The sequence below is a fragment of the Saccoglossus kowalevskii genome, chromosome 21 (assembly GCF_978046115.1).
Source record: "Saccoglossus kowalevskii chromosome 21, keSacKowa6.1, whole genome shotgun sequence".
Classification (NCBI taxonomy): Eukaryota; Metazoa; Hemichordata; class Enteropneusta; family Harrimaniidae; genus Saccoglossus; species Saccoglossus kowalevskii.
The window spans coordinates 29,379,813-29,396,021 of record NC_140661.1 but is presented as its reverse complement, the minus strand read 5'-3'; the positions used below and the strand labels follow the sequence as shown (position 1 = coordinate 29,396,021).

General features: G+C 35.3%; 1 protein-coding gene across 1 annotated transcript in view; it reads left to right on the top strand.

Annotated features, from left to right (window-relative positions):
- LOC100375819 (KAT8 regulatory NSL complex subunit 1-like) overlaps positions 1-10,157 on the top strand; it is a 39,116-nt gene extending 28,959 nt beyond the window's left edge. Inside the window, exons 4-6 of the mRNA XM_002735204.4 lie at positions 3,638-3,879; positions 5,256-5,614; positions 7,748-10,157. Coding sequence (XP_002735250.3) covers positions 3,638-3,879; positions 5,256-5,614; positions 7,748-8,458 — 1,312 coding nt within the window. The 3' untranslated portion in view covers positions 8,459-10,157. The remainder of the gene's footprint in view (positions 1-3,637; positions 3,880-5,255; positions 5,615-7,747) is intronic.
- Positions 10,158-16,209: the final 6,052 nt, after the last annotated feature.

The following is a 16,209-nucleotide window of genomic DNA, read 5'->3' as shown; positions in this document are numbered from 1 at the left end:
CATTAAATTCTTTTAATGATAGCCTGTGCATGTATTTGACGGTGACACGCCAACTAGCTTGCTGATACAAATAACAATCACCCTCCCATATATTTCGTTTAAAATTGTGCGTCCTTATATTTAAAAAATATTACCTTCTTCGGGTATGCGTACGTAAGTTGGAATAGCTCGCACTGAGTTTCTGGAGTGCGTGTGTGGCAGGGTGTCGCGTTAAGCAACTTGCCGAGGCAACAATGAATTGTCCTTCCCGCTTGTTGTGTGATTTAATTAATTATTTCGCGCGACCAATTTTTTATTATTACTCAGTAGTGATTATATTAACGTATAAAAAATAAATTCGTTGAATTGTAATGAAATATAAGTGAATGATTCCGGACGCATATTAAACACTCGATGCTGGAGAATATTCGCCATGCTTTGACCTGGGACAGAGTTCTTTGACCTGATAATCGCAAATTAACCAATCAAAATGGTGGATGATGCCAACGTGCTCATAGCTCATTTAAATATGTTTATGTTATTGACGCAACACGGAAGAGATTTGCCAATATTGTAGTACGATCTTTTGGCTTGGATTTAGATGGGAACACGGCATGATTTTTTTTAAAACAAAAAATTAGTTCTTTTCAAAAGATAAACTGAGCATTTGAAGAATAATTTATGATTGTTTATAGTGATAACAGCTCATTGTCGAAACGAAGCTTACCCATTCACGCTAGGCACGATAAAAATAATACTCTTGAATAGGCGTCAATGACTACGGTAAAATTTAAATTATACTATATTAGGCGTCCGGAATGATTTAAATGTACAAAATACGCCAAAATATTGTATAGACAGGATTACGTTACCGTAGTGTTAGTTCTGAGTGTGTGAAAAATGACTGACCTCAATTAAGCGCCATTTGCAACAAAGTTGCCAAAATGTGACCTCAAATTAGCTCCAGACAGAAATGAAAATGTATCAAAGTGGTACCTATATGAGGTATTATACCATACAATCAAGACAATTTTTTGTGGCAATTTAAGTTTTGTGACAATAAAATTGAATACTGTAACATTAAAACTTTGAATTTGGAATTTGCAGTATTTCACAATGCACAATGAGTGAAAGCAGTGAAACTATAAAACATGAACTCTTTATTTCAGTTAGCTTCTCCTGTCTATAGGAAATTAGTACCGGTACATTCAAATATATAAAACAATATCTACCTGTCAAAAAGATTTACTGAACATGACATTTGTTTATAGAAAAAAAATATTCTTTTTTTTTTTTACGGCATAAATACTGCTTTAAAAATATTGGGCTACCAGTGATTGATCTTGGGCTACCAGATTTAAAAAGGGGTAGCCCAGATGGACTACCCAAAAAAAAAGTTAATTTCGAGCCCTGGAGTCAAAATAGTATTGACCATTAATCTCGCATCCTCTTCGACCTAAATGCCATCATTTATATTCACATTGCCTCCCAAACCAACTTAAACAATCAGTATTCTGAAAACCTTTCATTGTAATGCATTGATGCATGTTTTACGGATGCTTGCAGTTTGACCTATTTCTTGTATGGCCATTTTTATAACCACAATTCAGTCATTCATTGCATTCATTGTATAGTCTCTTTTCGACAAGATGAGGTGTACTATGAAATAAAAGTAATATTACAGCTTGTGTACCAATTAAGATTTATATGCATGTACCTTGGGGGAGGGGGTGCTTTCATCTGGTTGTGAACTCATGCAATTAAAATTACCAGTTCAAATCTTAGCAGATGTACATTGGTAACACATTCAGTTTTGTGATCAACCCATTTTGTAAGAAATATATTTTCACTGCGATTTGTAATCGGTGACTTTAGAGATTTTCTGGCAAATTATTAAATTGTGAAAAATTAAAAATGCCTTATATTGTATAAATCAAATAAAAATTGTATGTCAATATTTAACTGTCTTGGAATTGCATTCAATATGAGCAAGTTATCCAGTGGGTTCTGTAAGTTGTTGGTCCAACAAGTGACTGAAGTGGGTCCATTTCCAATGAATTCTAGTCCCATTATTCTTTAACAGCAGGCCTGCATCGATGTTACGACATTTACAAATTTTTGTCCTGTGATGAGAATTAGTGCACACCGAACAGTCTATTATTCTACATTTTGTGGAATAAAAGAAATTTATTCACAGTATTTAAAATGTTGAATGTTAATATTATCCAAAGGGTTGTTTTATGTATGGTAAGTTGGCAATTACCAGGAATGAATATAAAATTGTTAGTATTTGTTATGTGCACAGCACATCAATAGCTTACAGCAATAATATTGTATTTGCTGGAACTGGCTTTTGTTTGCAAATGCATTCTTGTGTAATTATTGTCAAATTTATTAATGATCATAAAACTGAAACTGAAAGTTCATCAGTGTGTACTGAATGAAATTAGGTGATGTTGTACACTTGTTAGTCCCCGTTCGGACGAAGTCCGAAAACGGGAACTTATGATTCGGTCTCCGTGCGTCCGTCCGGAGTCGTATCTCAGAATCCCTTGGACCGATTCCGTTCATTCTTTGCATGTGCCTAGTACTTTATGTGGGACATATGCACATGCAGTGGTTCAGCCATTTGATTCAAAATGGCCGACTGGCAGCCATCTTGTTTTTTGAAAATGTTGTATTTTGGACATGCTTTGTCAGTTTTCATTCAAACTTGGTACATAGATTATACATGTTAGGATACATGTCCATGATGATTTATTTCACAATTGGATCAAAGATGGCCGACTGGCAGCCATCTTGTTTTTTGAAAATGTCGTATTTTGGACATGCTTTGTCAGTTTTCATTCAAATTTAGTACATTGATCATACATGTTAGGATACATGTCCCCGACCGTCTGCGAGTTCCTGAGTCTGTTCATCCAACCGTCCATGTGTCAGTCTATCCATCGTCATATTTCAGAATCCTGTGGACCGATTTCGTTCATTATTTGCATGTGCCTAGTACCTTATGTGGGACATATGCACATGCAGTGGTTTAGCGATTTGATTCAAAATGGCCGACTGGCAGCCATCTTGTTTTTTGAAAATGTTGTATTTTGGACATGCTTTGTCAGTTTTCATTCAAATTTGGCACATACATGTACTTTATACATGTTAGGATGCATGTCTATGACAATTTGTTTCAAAATCTGGTCAAGGTAGGCCGATTGACAGTCATCTGACTTTTTGGCCTTACTACTATATTTCCACAATTTATTTACCATTTTCATTCGTATTTGGCACATACATCATACATATCAGTGTGTTTCATAATCAGATCAAAGATGGCTGAATAACGGCTGCTTTTATTTTGGCCATATTACTATGACACGAAACTCGTGTTTTGATGTAAATAAACAATCTGTTGTATACGCCACTTGGAACTCAAGTTTCAAGGACACGCTCGCGACAACCCCTCTGCTTTAATATGACGAGCACAAAGAGAACTTAACGGGGACTGTGTCATTTTCAATGACTTGTTTAGTAATAGCTGTCCGAAAGTAGAGCAAAAAGTGAGCGTTGGATGATGCATTTTAGTTTTGAAGAATTTTTATTTGCCACTCTGCTTTAGCTGATGTTATGATGGGCTAAAATTGTAACAATTTTGTCCTTCCAGAAAATCACATCTCAACCACAGCCAGCAGGTGAGGAAAGCAAGCCAGAAGTTAGCAAAGAGTGCAGCAGCAGCTTTACTCTCATCAGCCAAGATGAGAAGTCGAACAGATATGAAACTTCTCTCCAGATCGCACTCTCTCCCATCCTCAGTACCAAATACACCTAAAAATGCTGGATCTGATTCACGGCTTTGTCGAACTGATGTAAAGAAACGACGAGCAGCACAACTTGCAATGAGCAAATGTAAGTGCAAGGAAAACACTTCTTAGTATAGAAAAAAAAATAATGCAAACTGGTCAGGTTTAAGAATATAACACTTGTATTGAAATCTTTACTGGGTGAAATCTCGGAGCAAAAATCAGTAATTATAAAAATATTGAGTATTACCTGCTGTGTATGCGTTCGTGCGAAGTACGCAATTTATTATTTTCTGTGGAAATCAAGGTTATAAATACTTGTACTAATACATAGTGTGCATGACAGTTCCTTGACAGGTAAAATCTATCATTTGTAATAAATTGCAATGCCCATATTTGATGTAATGGTTGCTAAAATATGCTAGTGTCCTTCAAGCATAAGTTGGTTAGGTTGATGGCATGCCAAGATTTGAGTACTTTAATCAATTGTTTTATCTCAAACTGTATATCATGTCCTGAACTGCTGAACTGATCAATAGTCTTGTATCTTATCACCAATAGTTTGTCAGTTTGAGATTGATTGAATCTGGATCATCAACTTCTGTCATTTATAGCATAGAGAGAGATGAACAAAAATAATCTAAGGCAAAAAATTTAACACGAATTGCAAACATTATCTGGCCAAAAAAGGTTGGCAAACATTCTGTTGTCAAGATTTGTTTTTTGCCAGTCTGAAAAGATAATGGCTTGAGAAATTTGATTAGAAGTTATCTACACAACTGGTTTCCTCATTTCCTTGGCTTAGTTCTATCCAACAATCGCTGTTCTGTTATTTAAAATTGATGCGTTACAGGGATTAAAATTCGTGGAAGAGGCATCAAAGCTAATTTCCTGCCCTGCCCTGCCCTGCCCTGCCCTGCCCCGTCTTACCCTGTCCTGCCTTGCCTTGCCTTCAGAAATATTCAGATACCATATTATCTCTTTGTGTGTGATTGTTTCAATTTAATGATTCATCCATTACATAATAAATACAATATGGTGTATGTGCACTTCTATCCAGAGGTGTATGTGTGTGTAATAGAGAAATACTATGTGTTCTGTTTATTCCTATCCTCTGTGGTATCCTGTGGATTCCTATCTTCTGTGGTATCCTGTGGATTCCTATCTTCTGTGGTATCCTGTGGATTCCTATTCTCTATAGTATCCTGTGGATTGCCATTCTTTATGGTATCCTGTGGATTCCCATCCTCTATGGTATCCTGTGGATTTTCATCCTCTATGGTATCTTGTGGATTCTCATCCTCTATGGTATCTTGTGGATTCCCATCCTCTATGGTATCCTGTGGATTTTCATCCTCTATGGTATCTTGTGGATTCTCATCCTCTATGGTATCCTGTGGATTCCCATCCTCTATGGTATCCTGTGGATTCCAAGTGTAATGGTAATTCCATACATACTAATGTGTCACTTCTTTTCTCCAGTTGCCATGAAGAAAAATCGTAATAGAGCCCTGTCACTGCCAAGCAATCTAAACAACAGACCACCATCATCACTGAGTACACCCATCAACTCTATTGCATCCAAGGACCCTAACCTGGCATTGTCAGCATCCATGCCTGGCAGCTCATTGCAAGCATACCTTAAAAAGAGACGTGGTGAAAGTGCATTTGATATTAATAACATTGTCATCCCATACTCAATGGCTTCATCCACCAGAGTTGAAAAACTTAAGTATAAAGAAATTCTTACGCCAAAGTGGAGGATTATTGATGGAGATGGTGAGCTGGCAGCGGAATCGAAAGATGTAGGATGTGGGGCGAGTGATGATGAGGATGAAGAGGTGATGTTTTTCATATTTACTCTATGGTGCCCTCTAGAGGTGACCTATTTATCAAAATGTTTATTAACTTAAGTACCTGCACTTGTTGTACGTTTGTTTTTGCTTTTTTTTTTTTTTTTTTCCAAAGTTATAAATGAGCTTTCATTAGTTAAAGATTTGATTTTACACTTAGGTAAATTTCAAATTAAATATGGACAACCCTGTTGCAAAATGAACGGAGATTAACATTATAGCAAACTGCTTCAGTATTATATATAAATTATATTCTGTATTTTTACCTTGCTCGTACCATCAAAGATGGAAGGGAAAGGTATATTAAGGGAAAAATTTTGTCCGGCGTTGTTGTCGTCGTTAATAATTGTTATTGTGTGCATGATAACTTTACTAATTCTATTCCAAACTTCATCAAACTTGGTCACCTTGTTTATCAGTATAAAGTCTTCCCTGAGTTTGAACAACAGATGTCCTGTATGAAAATATCATGCAAAAATTGAGAAAAACTGATAAAATATTTTGACTGTTTCTACTTGACTGATCACTGGTGATACACATCAAAGGTCACTGATCTCAGTGGAAATATGCATTGTTGTATGTGTTCAATGAAGCAAATGATTTATCTTGTAATAATATCCTTGGTAATGTATCTCAGAATCCCTTACTGGGTTTCAAAACCAACTCATGGAGAGATTGCACAGTCTGATACACATTTGCAAACCTACCAATAAATCTTTACAGAAAACAAGATGTCAGAAAATCAATATAAGCACTCCTATGAACTGGGTGCCAAACTTTGATCAAGATCTGAAGCTAATAGAAAATCTGTTTAGTTCAAAGTTATCAAATCAAGAACAATACATAAAAAAATACATAAAAAGCAAAACATTTCATCCACATTTTAAAAAGAAAATTGTTCTAAAATATATGTATTCTGTATTTGACAAACAGTTCATTCGACAAATGAAAACTCACAGGAGTATGTTTCAGCTATTAGAACAGAATGATAGTTTTTATAATACTAGTTTAAAAACTCACTTCAAACAAAGATTGCAGTGTTTGAAGATGTAGGTTCTCAGGAGGCAACGGTACTGTTGACTTCTCCCTCCACTGGACACCAACTAACTATTTAAGTTGATTTGCATACAAAGCAGAGCTTGCAACATGATAGCTATTCATAAAGGGTGTTTTTTTTTTTTTTTTTTACTTTTCATATAATACAGTAGTCACACAATGAGGCAGTTCATATTTGTCTCGGTGAATCATTAATTTTTGACAGACACCTGTACAAAATACTGGGACAAAAGCCAGCTAAGATTTTCTGTTATCTTGCATGTTTTATGAAATTATTCACGTCTAAATGCAGCACTTTTTTCTTGCAATGAGGCATTTGTTTTTATTCTAAAATATCTGAATTACTTTGAATAAAGCTGGAAATTATGTCCCTTAAAATAATTAAACAAATAAGGCACAAATGTTTTTGTAAGATATTTACATCTTTAAGGGACATTCGGTAGACTGATTCCCCACTGTTAGTTCAACCCCAAAACTTTTTTTGTATTCAAAATTAATTATGACAATGTATATTTATATTGAAACAAACTATGTTAAAGGGAATTATATTATATAACAAAGGGCAAGGTCACCAGAGTTCAACTATGTTTCATTTGATATGGCTGTTTGCAGCTAGGACATGTTTTATAGATGTTAAAATTTGCATACTTCATGGCCTCCGGATAGTACTTAGTACAATAGTGTTTCTGAGTTCATTTACTGCATCCTATTATCCAGAAATTGAAAGGTTTTATGGACAAGAATTAAAGAAGCTAACCAGAGTAAGATTTGACCAACATTAGGCATTAATCAGAGTAGGATGGAGTGATTGAATTGATTACTATTAATGCATCAATTGTTCACTGCGTTGTAATTTCACTATTTTCTCTAATAAGTAAAATCCACTAAATTAAATCTTGTAAACATAGTAAATAACAATAGAACTTGATTGTTTTGCTGCATTTAAAACCCAGTGGATATGCTCAAAATACGAGAATAGTGAAATTGAATGCCATTGAAATTAAATGGTTTTTACGGTACTTATTGTATACTAAAATATTCTAATTTATTTTATTTGTTTTATAGATTGAGGACCTGAGTGATGAACTGCTAACAGAGCGCCATGCCATTTGTGAAGTTGCTGAACGTAAACGATATCTTGGCTATGTTCACAAAAACAAACGTGGCTCACGAGGCTCGCGCACCAACAGTGGCAGTGGTACACCAGAGCCCTGTTCACCAGATATTGGTCTTACAGAGAATAATTCACTGTCTTGTGGATTACTTCCGAGTCGTGCAGACACAACACCATCACCATCACCACTGAACACTCCACATGAGAGCAAACTGGCTCCTCCAGAATCTGTACGACATAGGACGTTCTCCACATCCTCTGAAAAATCAAATATTGACAGATCGTGTTCTTCAAAAAGCTTGGAAATGCTTAATGATGACAGTGAAGATGGTTTTACAGTTATTGTACCACCATGGACAGAAAGGAAGTTTCCATTGTCAGATGCTGAACTTGCTGCATTGGAAGGGAGCTCCCCACCACCGTCACCAAAAATTAAACAAGAGGTTATATCAGCTGACATTGCTGAATCGGAAACCTCGTCTGAAGCAAGCACACCTGTGCTAATAGCTCCTGTTCAGAAAAACAGTCGTCCAACCACACCGGATTTTGACGAGGATGAATCGACCGACGAAGACGTTGAGGACCTGAATGACCCAGAGTGGACTGTCATCAAACCGGACACTCAGAAAAAGGCAATTGTGTTGAAATTAGCTAAGAGGTGAACTTACGCAGTAGTTTTTATACTGTAGTAGTGTATATACAGTGGAATTACAAAGTTGTACAAAAAGAATTGTATTGAGGCCATTACACTTGTACTCATAGATAACCCCTTGTACATACATATTTACTAACTTTAGAAGCGTTATCTTGTGGCAATGTTACCTTGGTTACCGTTGTGTCTTTATTGATGAAACAAATTTTTTTTGGTGTGAATATATATGGCAAGGTTAAGCACAGCGTTGATTTCACTTTCATTCAAAGAATAGTTTGCATGTTTTAATAATGAATGTACCAAGTATACAGTAATGTAACTTGCAGCTTGTTGATTTGAAAGTTTGTAATGTCCATGATCCTCCTACAGGTTTAGTTGCGCATAGCTGAAAGTTGACTTTAGTTCATTGTGTAATGAATAGTCATTGATAGGATGGAATACAGCTCCTGACAATCATTTATGATTTTGCGTTTTCTCTGTTGGGTAATGTTGAATATCCTTTTTGAAGCGTGGTGTGTGTAACGCTGAGGATATGGTGGGCAGCTATCAGTGCAGATAGAGGAACTTGTGCCAGTTGAGTGAACTGGATATAGAGGGCTTCTTGAAACAAGTTTTTCACCCACATGCAGGTAAAGTTAGAACTCCACAAAAATAACACTTGTGTTGGATGAGTAAGAATACATGTGGCATGTTCCGGTTTCAGTTCACACAAAACACATTGCTATTCTTGTATGTTCCTCCTTTTGTGAGCTGCTTTACCAGTTTCTGTAGTTAGCATTTCAGAATACTCAATGCACAACTTCCTTTGTAGGTAGAGCAACTAACATTGGTTTACCAGATGGCTCGTTGTTTCAGAGACGTCTGGGGTAATGTTAGGTGACTGCATATTACTTGTCATCTAAGAGCTATTTTGGTTCAGCATTCATTTTGTAATGCAAATTTTGACCAAAAAGCAGATGCATCTATTGTGCAAAGGAGTAGGACAGTCGCTTTGGTTGAGTCTGTGATTTCTAGCTTTCCCAACCATATGGGGGTATTACAGTGGTATCCACTGTCTGGCGCAAGCACAGTTATGTAAACATACTAGAACAAATCCTTCTGGGTGACTAGTTGTTAAACTTGAATGAAAAAAATGCTTTTATTGTGATGACTGTGTACAAAATCAAGATTTTCAGATATGGATTTTTTTAAGAAGTATTTTCCTCCTTGTTTGGTGGTGAAAATCTATTGTGTAAAAGTGACCAATTGCGTTTCTCTGTGTCGTGTGATTTAAGTAAGATACACTATTTGTAGTATGAACTCTGCTTGTGTGTTACATGGTAACATAGTTAATGCTACAAAATGAAAATGAAAAAAAAAAAGACTGAAAAGAGAATCACAAAAAAAAATCTAGTCTTGAAATGGCAGAGGATTTTGGTAGCAGGTTAAGAAAGAATTTGAAATACTTTTGCCCATGTACAAAGTTTGTGCTTCAGTTATTGTTTTTTCTTTTGCTTTAAAGGAGTGTATGTATTTACAAGCACTCATGTTTTCATCAACATTATATTGCATTTCATTTTTGTAGTCTTGCATTACAGTTGGTGTAATTTGTGTATCTATTTATAGCACAAATTTACCCATAATCTGTGGATAAATAAAACTAAGTACGAATATCCGGTAAAAAAAATCATAGCACTTAGTGCCGAATTAAAGTAGTTCTCCTATCCAAATTGTTTGTTTATATGCGTGGTGTGAATGAATGAGTGATAAATTTGGATTGCAATTATTCAAATGAAATGAGGCCAAATACAACAGTTTCTGGTAGCCTGACCTACCTTAGATTTTGCACCTTTTTAGAGCTGCTTGAGTGGTGCTCAATCCTCATTTCAGACATTGTGGCAAAACTCTCTACTCAAGAATGTCTGCCTGAAATCTCATTTGTAAATGCTTGGTGTATAAGGACCACAATTATGCCAGCAATGAAACGAGGCTAATTAGGAGGTGCTGTTAGTGTTTTCCCAGAAGTCAATGTCTGTAGAGGGCGCTAAATAAGTGTCAAAGTTTTCAAATGTGGCTACTTAAACCCTATGGTATTTGAAGATGCATTGGTTGATTCTATTATACCCAGTTGCATCTTGACCATTAATTACATAAAGTTAACTGCCCAATTTTCCTTAATTTCAAAAAGTCATGTGCTCAAATTCACTAAATACTTGTGCTTCCTCATCTGTAGAGGGCGCTTCACATGTACTAAACAGGTTTCGATTGTGGCTCTTCAAACTCTTCTGTGAAAGTCAACTGAATAACATAAATGGAGCAAGTGTGCCAGTTTTATTTCTGCATTTGAGCAGCCTAAAAAGATGTTTTGAACAATAACACAGAAATGTTCCCAAACGTACAGTACCAAAATGTTTCACCTTGCCCATAATGAGAGTTAAAGTATAATTGTTACAATGTCACGTGTTTGCAGGATTAGTTCAAGTAATTTGTGTTCAATCTCTCTCAAACTATCTCGGTGCAGTTCAAATTTGGTTACTGGTTCGTTTATTTGGGGAGATAATGATAAAATTGTGCCTCATTAGCAATTATAACAGGTGTGCATCTTGGAAACGTGAAAGTAATATCAGTGTTATTGGGTACTGATAAGATTAGCTTGAAAGTTCAAATCTAGTAAAGATAAATGAAATGTATACTAAGAATGTTTTTTTATTTGCCTTGTCTGTATTAGGTGAGGAAAATCATTTGTCCTTGTTTCTTTAATGTGAAAAAACATGCTAAAGACTTTTGAACTGCTAATTGTTAAAACCAGATGTCTGTACAATACTCCCCAAGACCTGAACCTCGATTTCATAGTGGCACAAAAAATGAACTGTTTTGCCTGGATATATTGCTATTTGGCAGATTTTATGCGGTCCATTTTATAAATACATTTACTCCAGCTAGCACTGAAAAGTAGTTCTCACTGAAATTTGAAGAGATATACTGGTATATACTTTATTTTGAAATTTCGCACAAATCATGTTGCATTTTGTAAAGGACTGTGAGATTAATACTGTACGTTCAATATTATCCAAGATACAAGAAAATTCATTAATTTCATAAAATAAATACATATGACATTGTTCTAGTAAAATACCATTTGGACGGAAAATTTTTTTTTTATTACACGGTAAGTAATTTCACTGAGTTTGTAACTATGGGCAAGATGGTCAATAGTTTTACTATGTTTTCTTACAAAGTTGTGTTTCCACCTTTCAGTTGAGTGCTCTTGTCTCCCTGGGTTCACTGCCAAGCGGTGCTATATCCAAGGTGAGATATCTTGGGGGGGGGGGGTGAATTATACACAGTGATGACTGTCAAAAAATGTCAATGACATTCCCAGAGCAATCAGTATATGATGCCAATATACCATGTATATGCGAGCTTAGCGTTCCTAGAGTCCAGCTAGCTGGAGTGTAGTGTTTCCCCTATTCAAGGCAAATGACAATTTGAGCATTCAACAGCGCTCCAAATAAACCAGTGACTGATACCATTCTTTTGATGTATATAGGGAGTAGCTTGTCATCTGTCACTACACTGGTTGCTCAAATCAAACCAGCTTCCCATGATCTTATACTGAAATTGTCAAGGTCTGTCATCATTTCAAGCGGTCTATTATGTGGGCAACATTATCTGCCAACCCCCACAAACTTATAGCACATTATTTATCATGTTTGGCTGGTAGGATTTCACTAACTCTTGCACCCAAATCACCATATTGGTGGTGTGTCAGGCTTTGATTACACATTTTTGCTAGTGTGCTGCCTGACAAGGATCAATCAAACGATTCGGTGAAATGATATTCCATTCAGGAAGTCACGCTGAGCAGTTGTCACCATGGTGATGTAAACAGTTTGTATACAAATTATATTATTCACAATCAGACGCTTACCGCTCTTCCATACATGAGGGCGCACTCAACATGCAAACAGCGACGCTTGATTTGAAAACAATTATTGAGTACATGTATACATTTGCCGAGAATGATAATTAGGGTCAGATGTTTACAATCTTTATAACCACGATAGTATAATAATCAATTTTAACTTTCCGTCATATTCAGAAGCATGTATTTCAGTTATAACTAACAAGCGCCATCAATGAACCGCTCAGACCATTCGTCCGGTTTTACCATACCCACCCGGGCGAGACCTAAATCAAGAGCATAACCTTAATGGCAGGGAAGATCCATAAATTAGATTATATCTTTATTTTGTAACGTATCAAACAAACCTTGAGTAATGTACCAACAAATAAACTAAAACATACCAAAAATATAAACAATTGAAATTTTGCCAAAATGCTAAGAACTGGATGTAAGAATCAATGCTTACTAGTACTAAGCAATGTTAATTCATCCACGCTAAGAACTTACAACTTTGGGGCATAGATGTACAGGGCTGTAAGAAATCTTTGGAAGTTATTACAATATAAATGCAATGTTTCTCACCCTTTACTGCATTCCATTCGTTGAGATAACATGTATTGAATCACAGTCCTTATATCACTCACTAGAAGACTTTAATTTAATGAGGGCATTATCTATATATTACAACGGTTACATTGAACTGGCCAATGGGTGTTCTAGGAGTTCCGTGGTTATATACTGTAACCCGGCATATGAGATTCGCAACAATTTGTTTAGCCAGGCGTTGCCCCCTCTAAAATCAGGCTGAAACCCTTTGTGTCAGCAAATAATATGATAAGCAGATCTCGCCCCTCCATGCAAGATTTCGTGGCGCCGCCTCTGAGTACCTAAGCCTTTCGATTTATTCAGTTTTTGTGAGAGTATATTATGGAGAACCAAACTAAGCTTTCTTCCAGCTATGACAAAAGCTTTAAAAATAAAATTGAGGGGGAGATCGACCAGATGGAAAGAAATGAAATAATTATCAAAGATTTAAATAAACCAATAACAATTGGTGAAACCAAAGTTGCTGTAAAGAAATTAAAATTAATTAAGTCACCAGGTGAGGACAAGATTTTCAATGAATTAATTAGGTATGGAAAGAATTTTCTACTTCAACCAATTACACCAGTTTTCAATCAAATTTAAAATTCTGGTGAATTTCCATCAGCATGGAAGAGTAGTATTCTTATCCCATTACATAAGAAAGGTTCGAAATTAGATCCTGGGAATTATAAGGGGATTGCATTGTCAAGTTGTTTAGGCAAGCTGTTTACTTCAGTATTAAACAGATTAGTAGAACATTTGGAGAAAGAACACCGCTATTCGCTATCTCAGTTTGGGCTCCGTAAACATCGAAGAACGACAGACTGTCTGTTTATTTTGAAAACTATTGTTGAAAAATATCTCTACCAAGATTGTCAGAAAAATGTATGTCTATTTCGTAGATTATAGAAATACATTCGACAGCATGTGGCGTAAAGGTTTATATTAGAAATATATGACGTCACAGGCATTTTTCTTAATTAAAAGCATGTAAACTAACATTTCCTATAAAATTAAAACAAGAGGGGACTAACTAAAGAATTGCAGTCATTCACAGGAGTAAAACAAGGGTGCAACATTAGCCCAACTCTGTTCAGTTTATTATGAATGACCTGCCAGAAAATCTGAGCAATAAAAATGGTAGTCCACCAGAAATTAATGATCAGAAAGTAAATTCTATCTTATTTGCTGATGATCTACTCATTTTATCTCGAACTCTGGAAGGAATGCAGGGTTACCTAGGTGACCTGGTAGATTACAGCAATAAGTGGCAACTCTCAGTTAGTTTAGATAAAACCAAAATAATGATTTTTAATAAGAGAAACTGAATTATTAATGAGAATATTTATTATGGTGGTTCAGAAGTTGAAATAGTTGGCAATTTCAACTATCTTGGGATTATTTTTACTCCTAATGGAAAGTTTAATGCGGCATGCAATACACTTAAATAAAAGGCATTGAAAGTGTTGTTTGCACTCAAGAACATGCTGGCTTCGGTGTCAAGTTACACGTTTAAAACGGCCTTAAACCTTTTTGATAAATTAATCACTCCGATTTTAAATTATGGGTGCCAAGTTTGGGGGGAAGAGATTACCAAAAATAATATTATTGAAACTGTCAATTTTTCCTTCTGTAGATTTTTATTAGGCATCAGTAAAAGCGCAACTAAATTTGCAATTTTAGGAGAGCTTGGGAGATTATTCATTAAAATTCATGCATAAATGGTTAAATATTGGTTTAGATAATATATTCCCAACACACCACATATTATAGTAATGGCATTAAAGGAGATGGAAGTACTCAAACTTGGTTGGATTAATAAAGTAAAAAAAATCATTACAGATAATAATTTAAATAGTTACATCAGACAACGAGAAAAGTCTGATAAAGATATATTGAATAAAAAACTTTATGTCTTACTTAAGGTAGCGAGACTATTATTTGTGTTGAAAATTACGATTTTCACATTTATTTATTAATTGATGAAATGCACCATAAACTTTCATATGATAAAGTCAATATAACATAGAATGTCATGTAAGTTGGTTAAAATATAGATTTTCTGAAGGGAAGCAAGGCAGCCTCAGTAGTGTTTTCCAAAATCAACAACACAGGTTTAATCTGTGTGCCTATAAGTTTCAAAGATAAACTCAAGACAAAGCAATGTTAGGATGTGTTATCAATAGCTATCTGACACACAATGAGTGTTTCCAAACATTTGAGTGGTTTGTCTCCGCCCCTGTTTGTTTCACAGATTAGTCATTTGCATATGAATGTGTCAGACACAAGGTCACACAGCCACTGAAAACAAATCATTGATTTTGGTGTTTTCATATGCCGAATTTACACATTTGGATGTCCCTACACATGGTAAAACAGACCTTGATGGGAAAACAAATTGATTGTGCCGATAAACAAGCTTGAAAATCTTTGCTGTTACTTCATGGACGTTTTCTAGGAGTTTATGTTTTTCAAAATACAAGGTCTTTAACAAAAAATAACGTATACTTATTGTCGTCGGATTAACACCAAATTTTCACAGCTTTAAGGTGACAATGAGAGGAACTTGAATGTGTCCAGACTAACTACTGTAAAATGGTTAATTATTCACAGGGTTTTAATTTGGCTTATTTCGCTGACTGTAAAATGCGCTAAATTAAAACCCAGTGAATATGTAAAATTTAGCATAAAACATATTATCTAAATGATAAAACCGTGAATTTAAAACCCACTGAATATGCCTGAAATGGTAAATCAGTGAAATTTAAACCCAGTGAAAATTAGTCATTTTACAGTATTTCATCGATTATTTACCAACGAGTTGTGGTTTGAGTTGGGGGCAATGCGACTAAAACAGTAATTGAAATTCAGGACACTATTTTTTAAAACGCGTTGCTTGAATAAAACTAACCAGACACATTCAATTTACCAGACTATTGAACAACTAGGAAAAGTGAAAAAAATACTTCTTATCGCCAGCATAAATGCGTAATTATTATTTTTTACAGAAAAAGTAATTTTTCACCTTTGATTGAGTAACGCGTCGTAGATTGCAGATACGGGCATGCAAAATACACTTGTGAAAAGCTTGAAGTTTGGCGATTCTAAAAATATATACTTTCCCGGGTCTATTTGTAGTCATTTAGTCACAATTAGAAGATGAAAACAAGTAAGCAAATAATAGTCCCGCTACCTTAAAGAAAAGTACACAGAAACTATTTGATGACGTAAGAATAAATGACGAGACAAATAAATTAGCCACATACAGAAAATTTAAAATTGAATTTAAA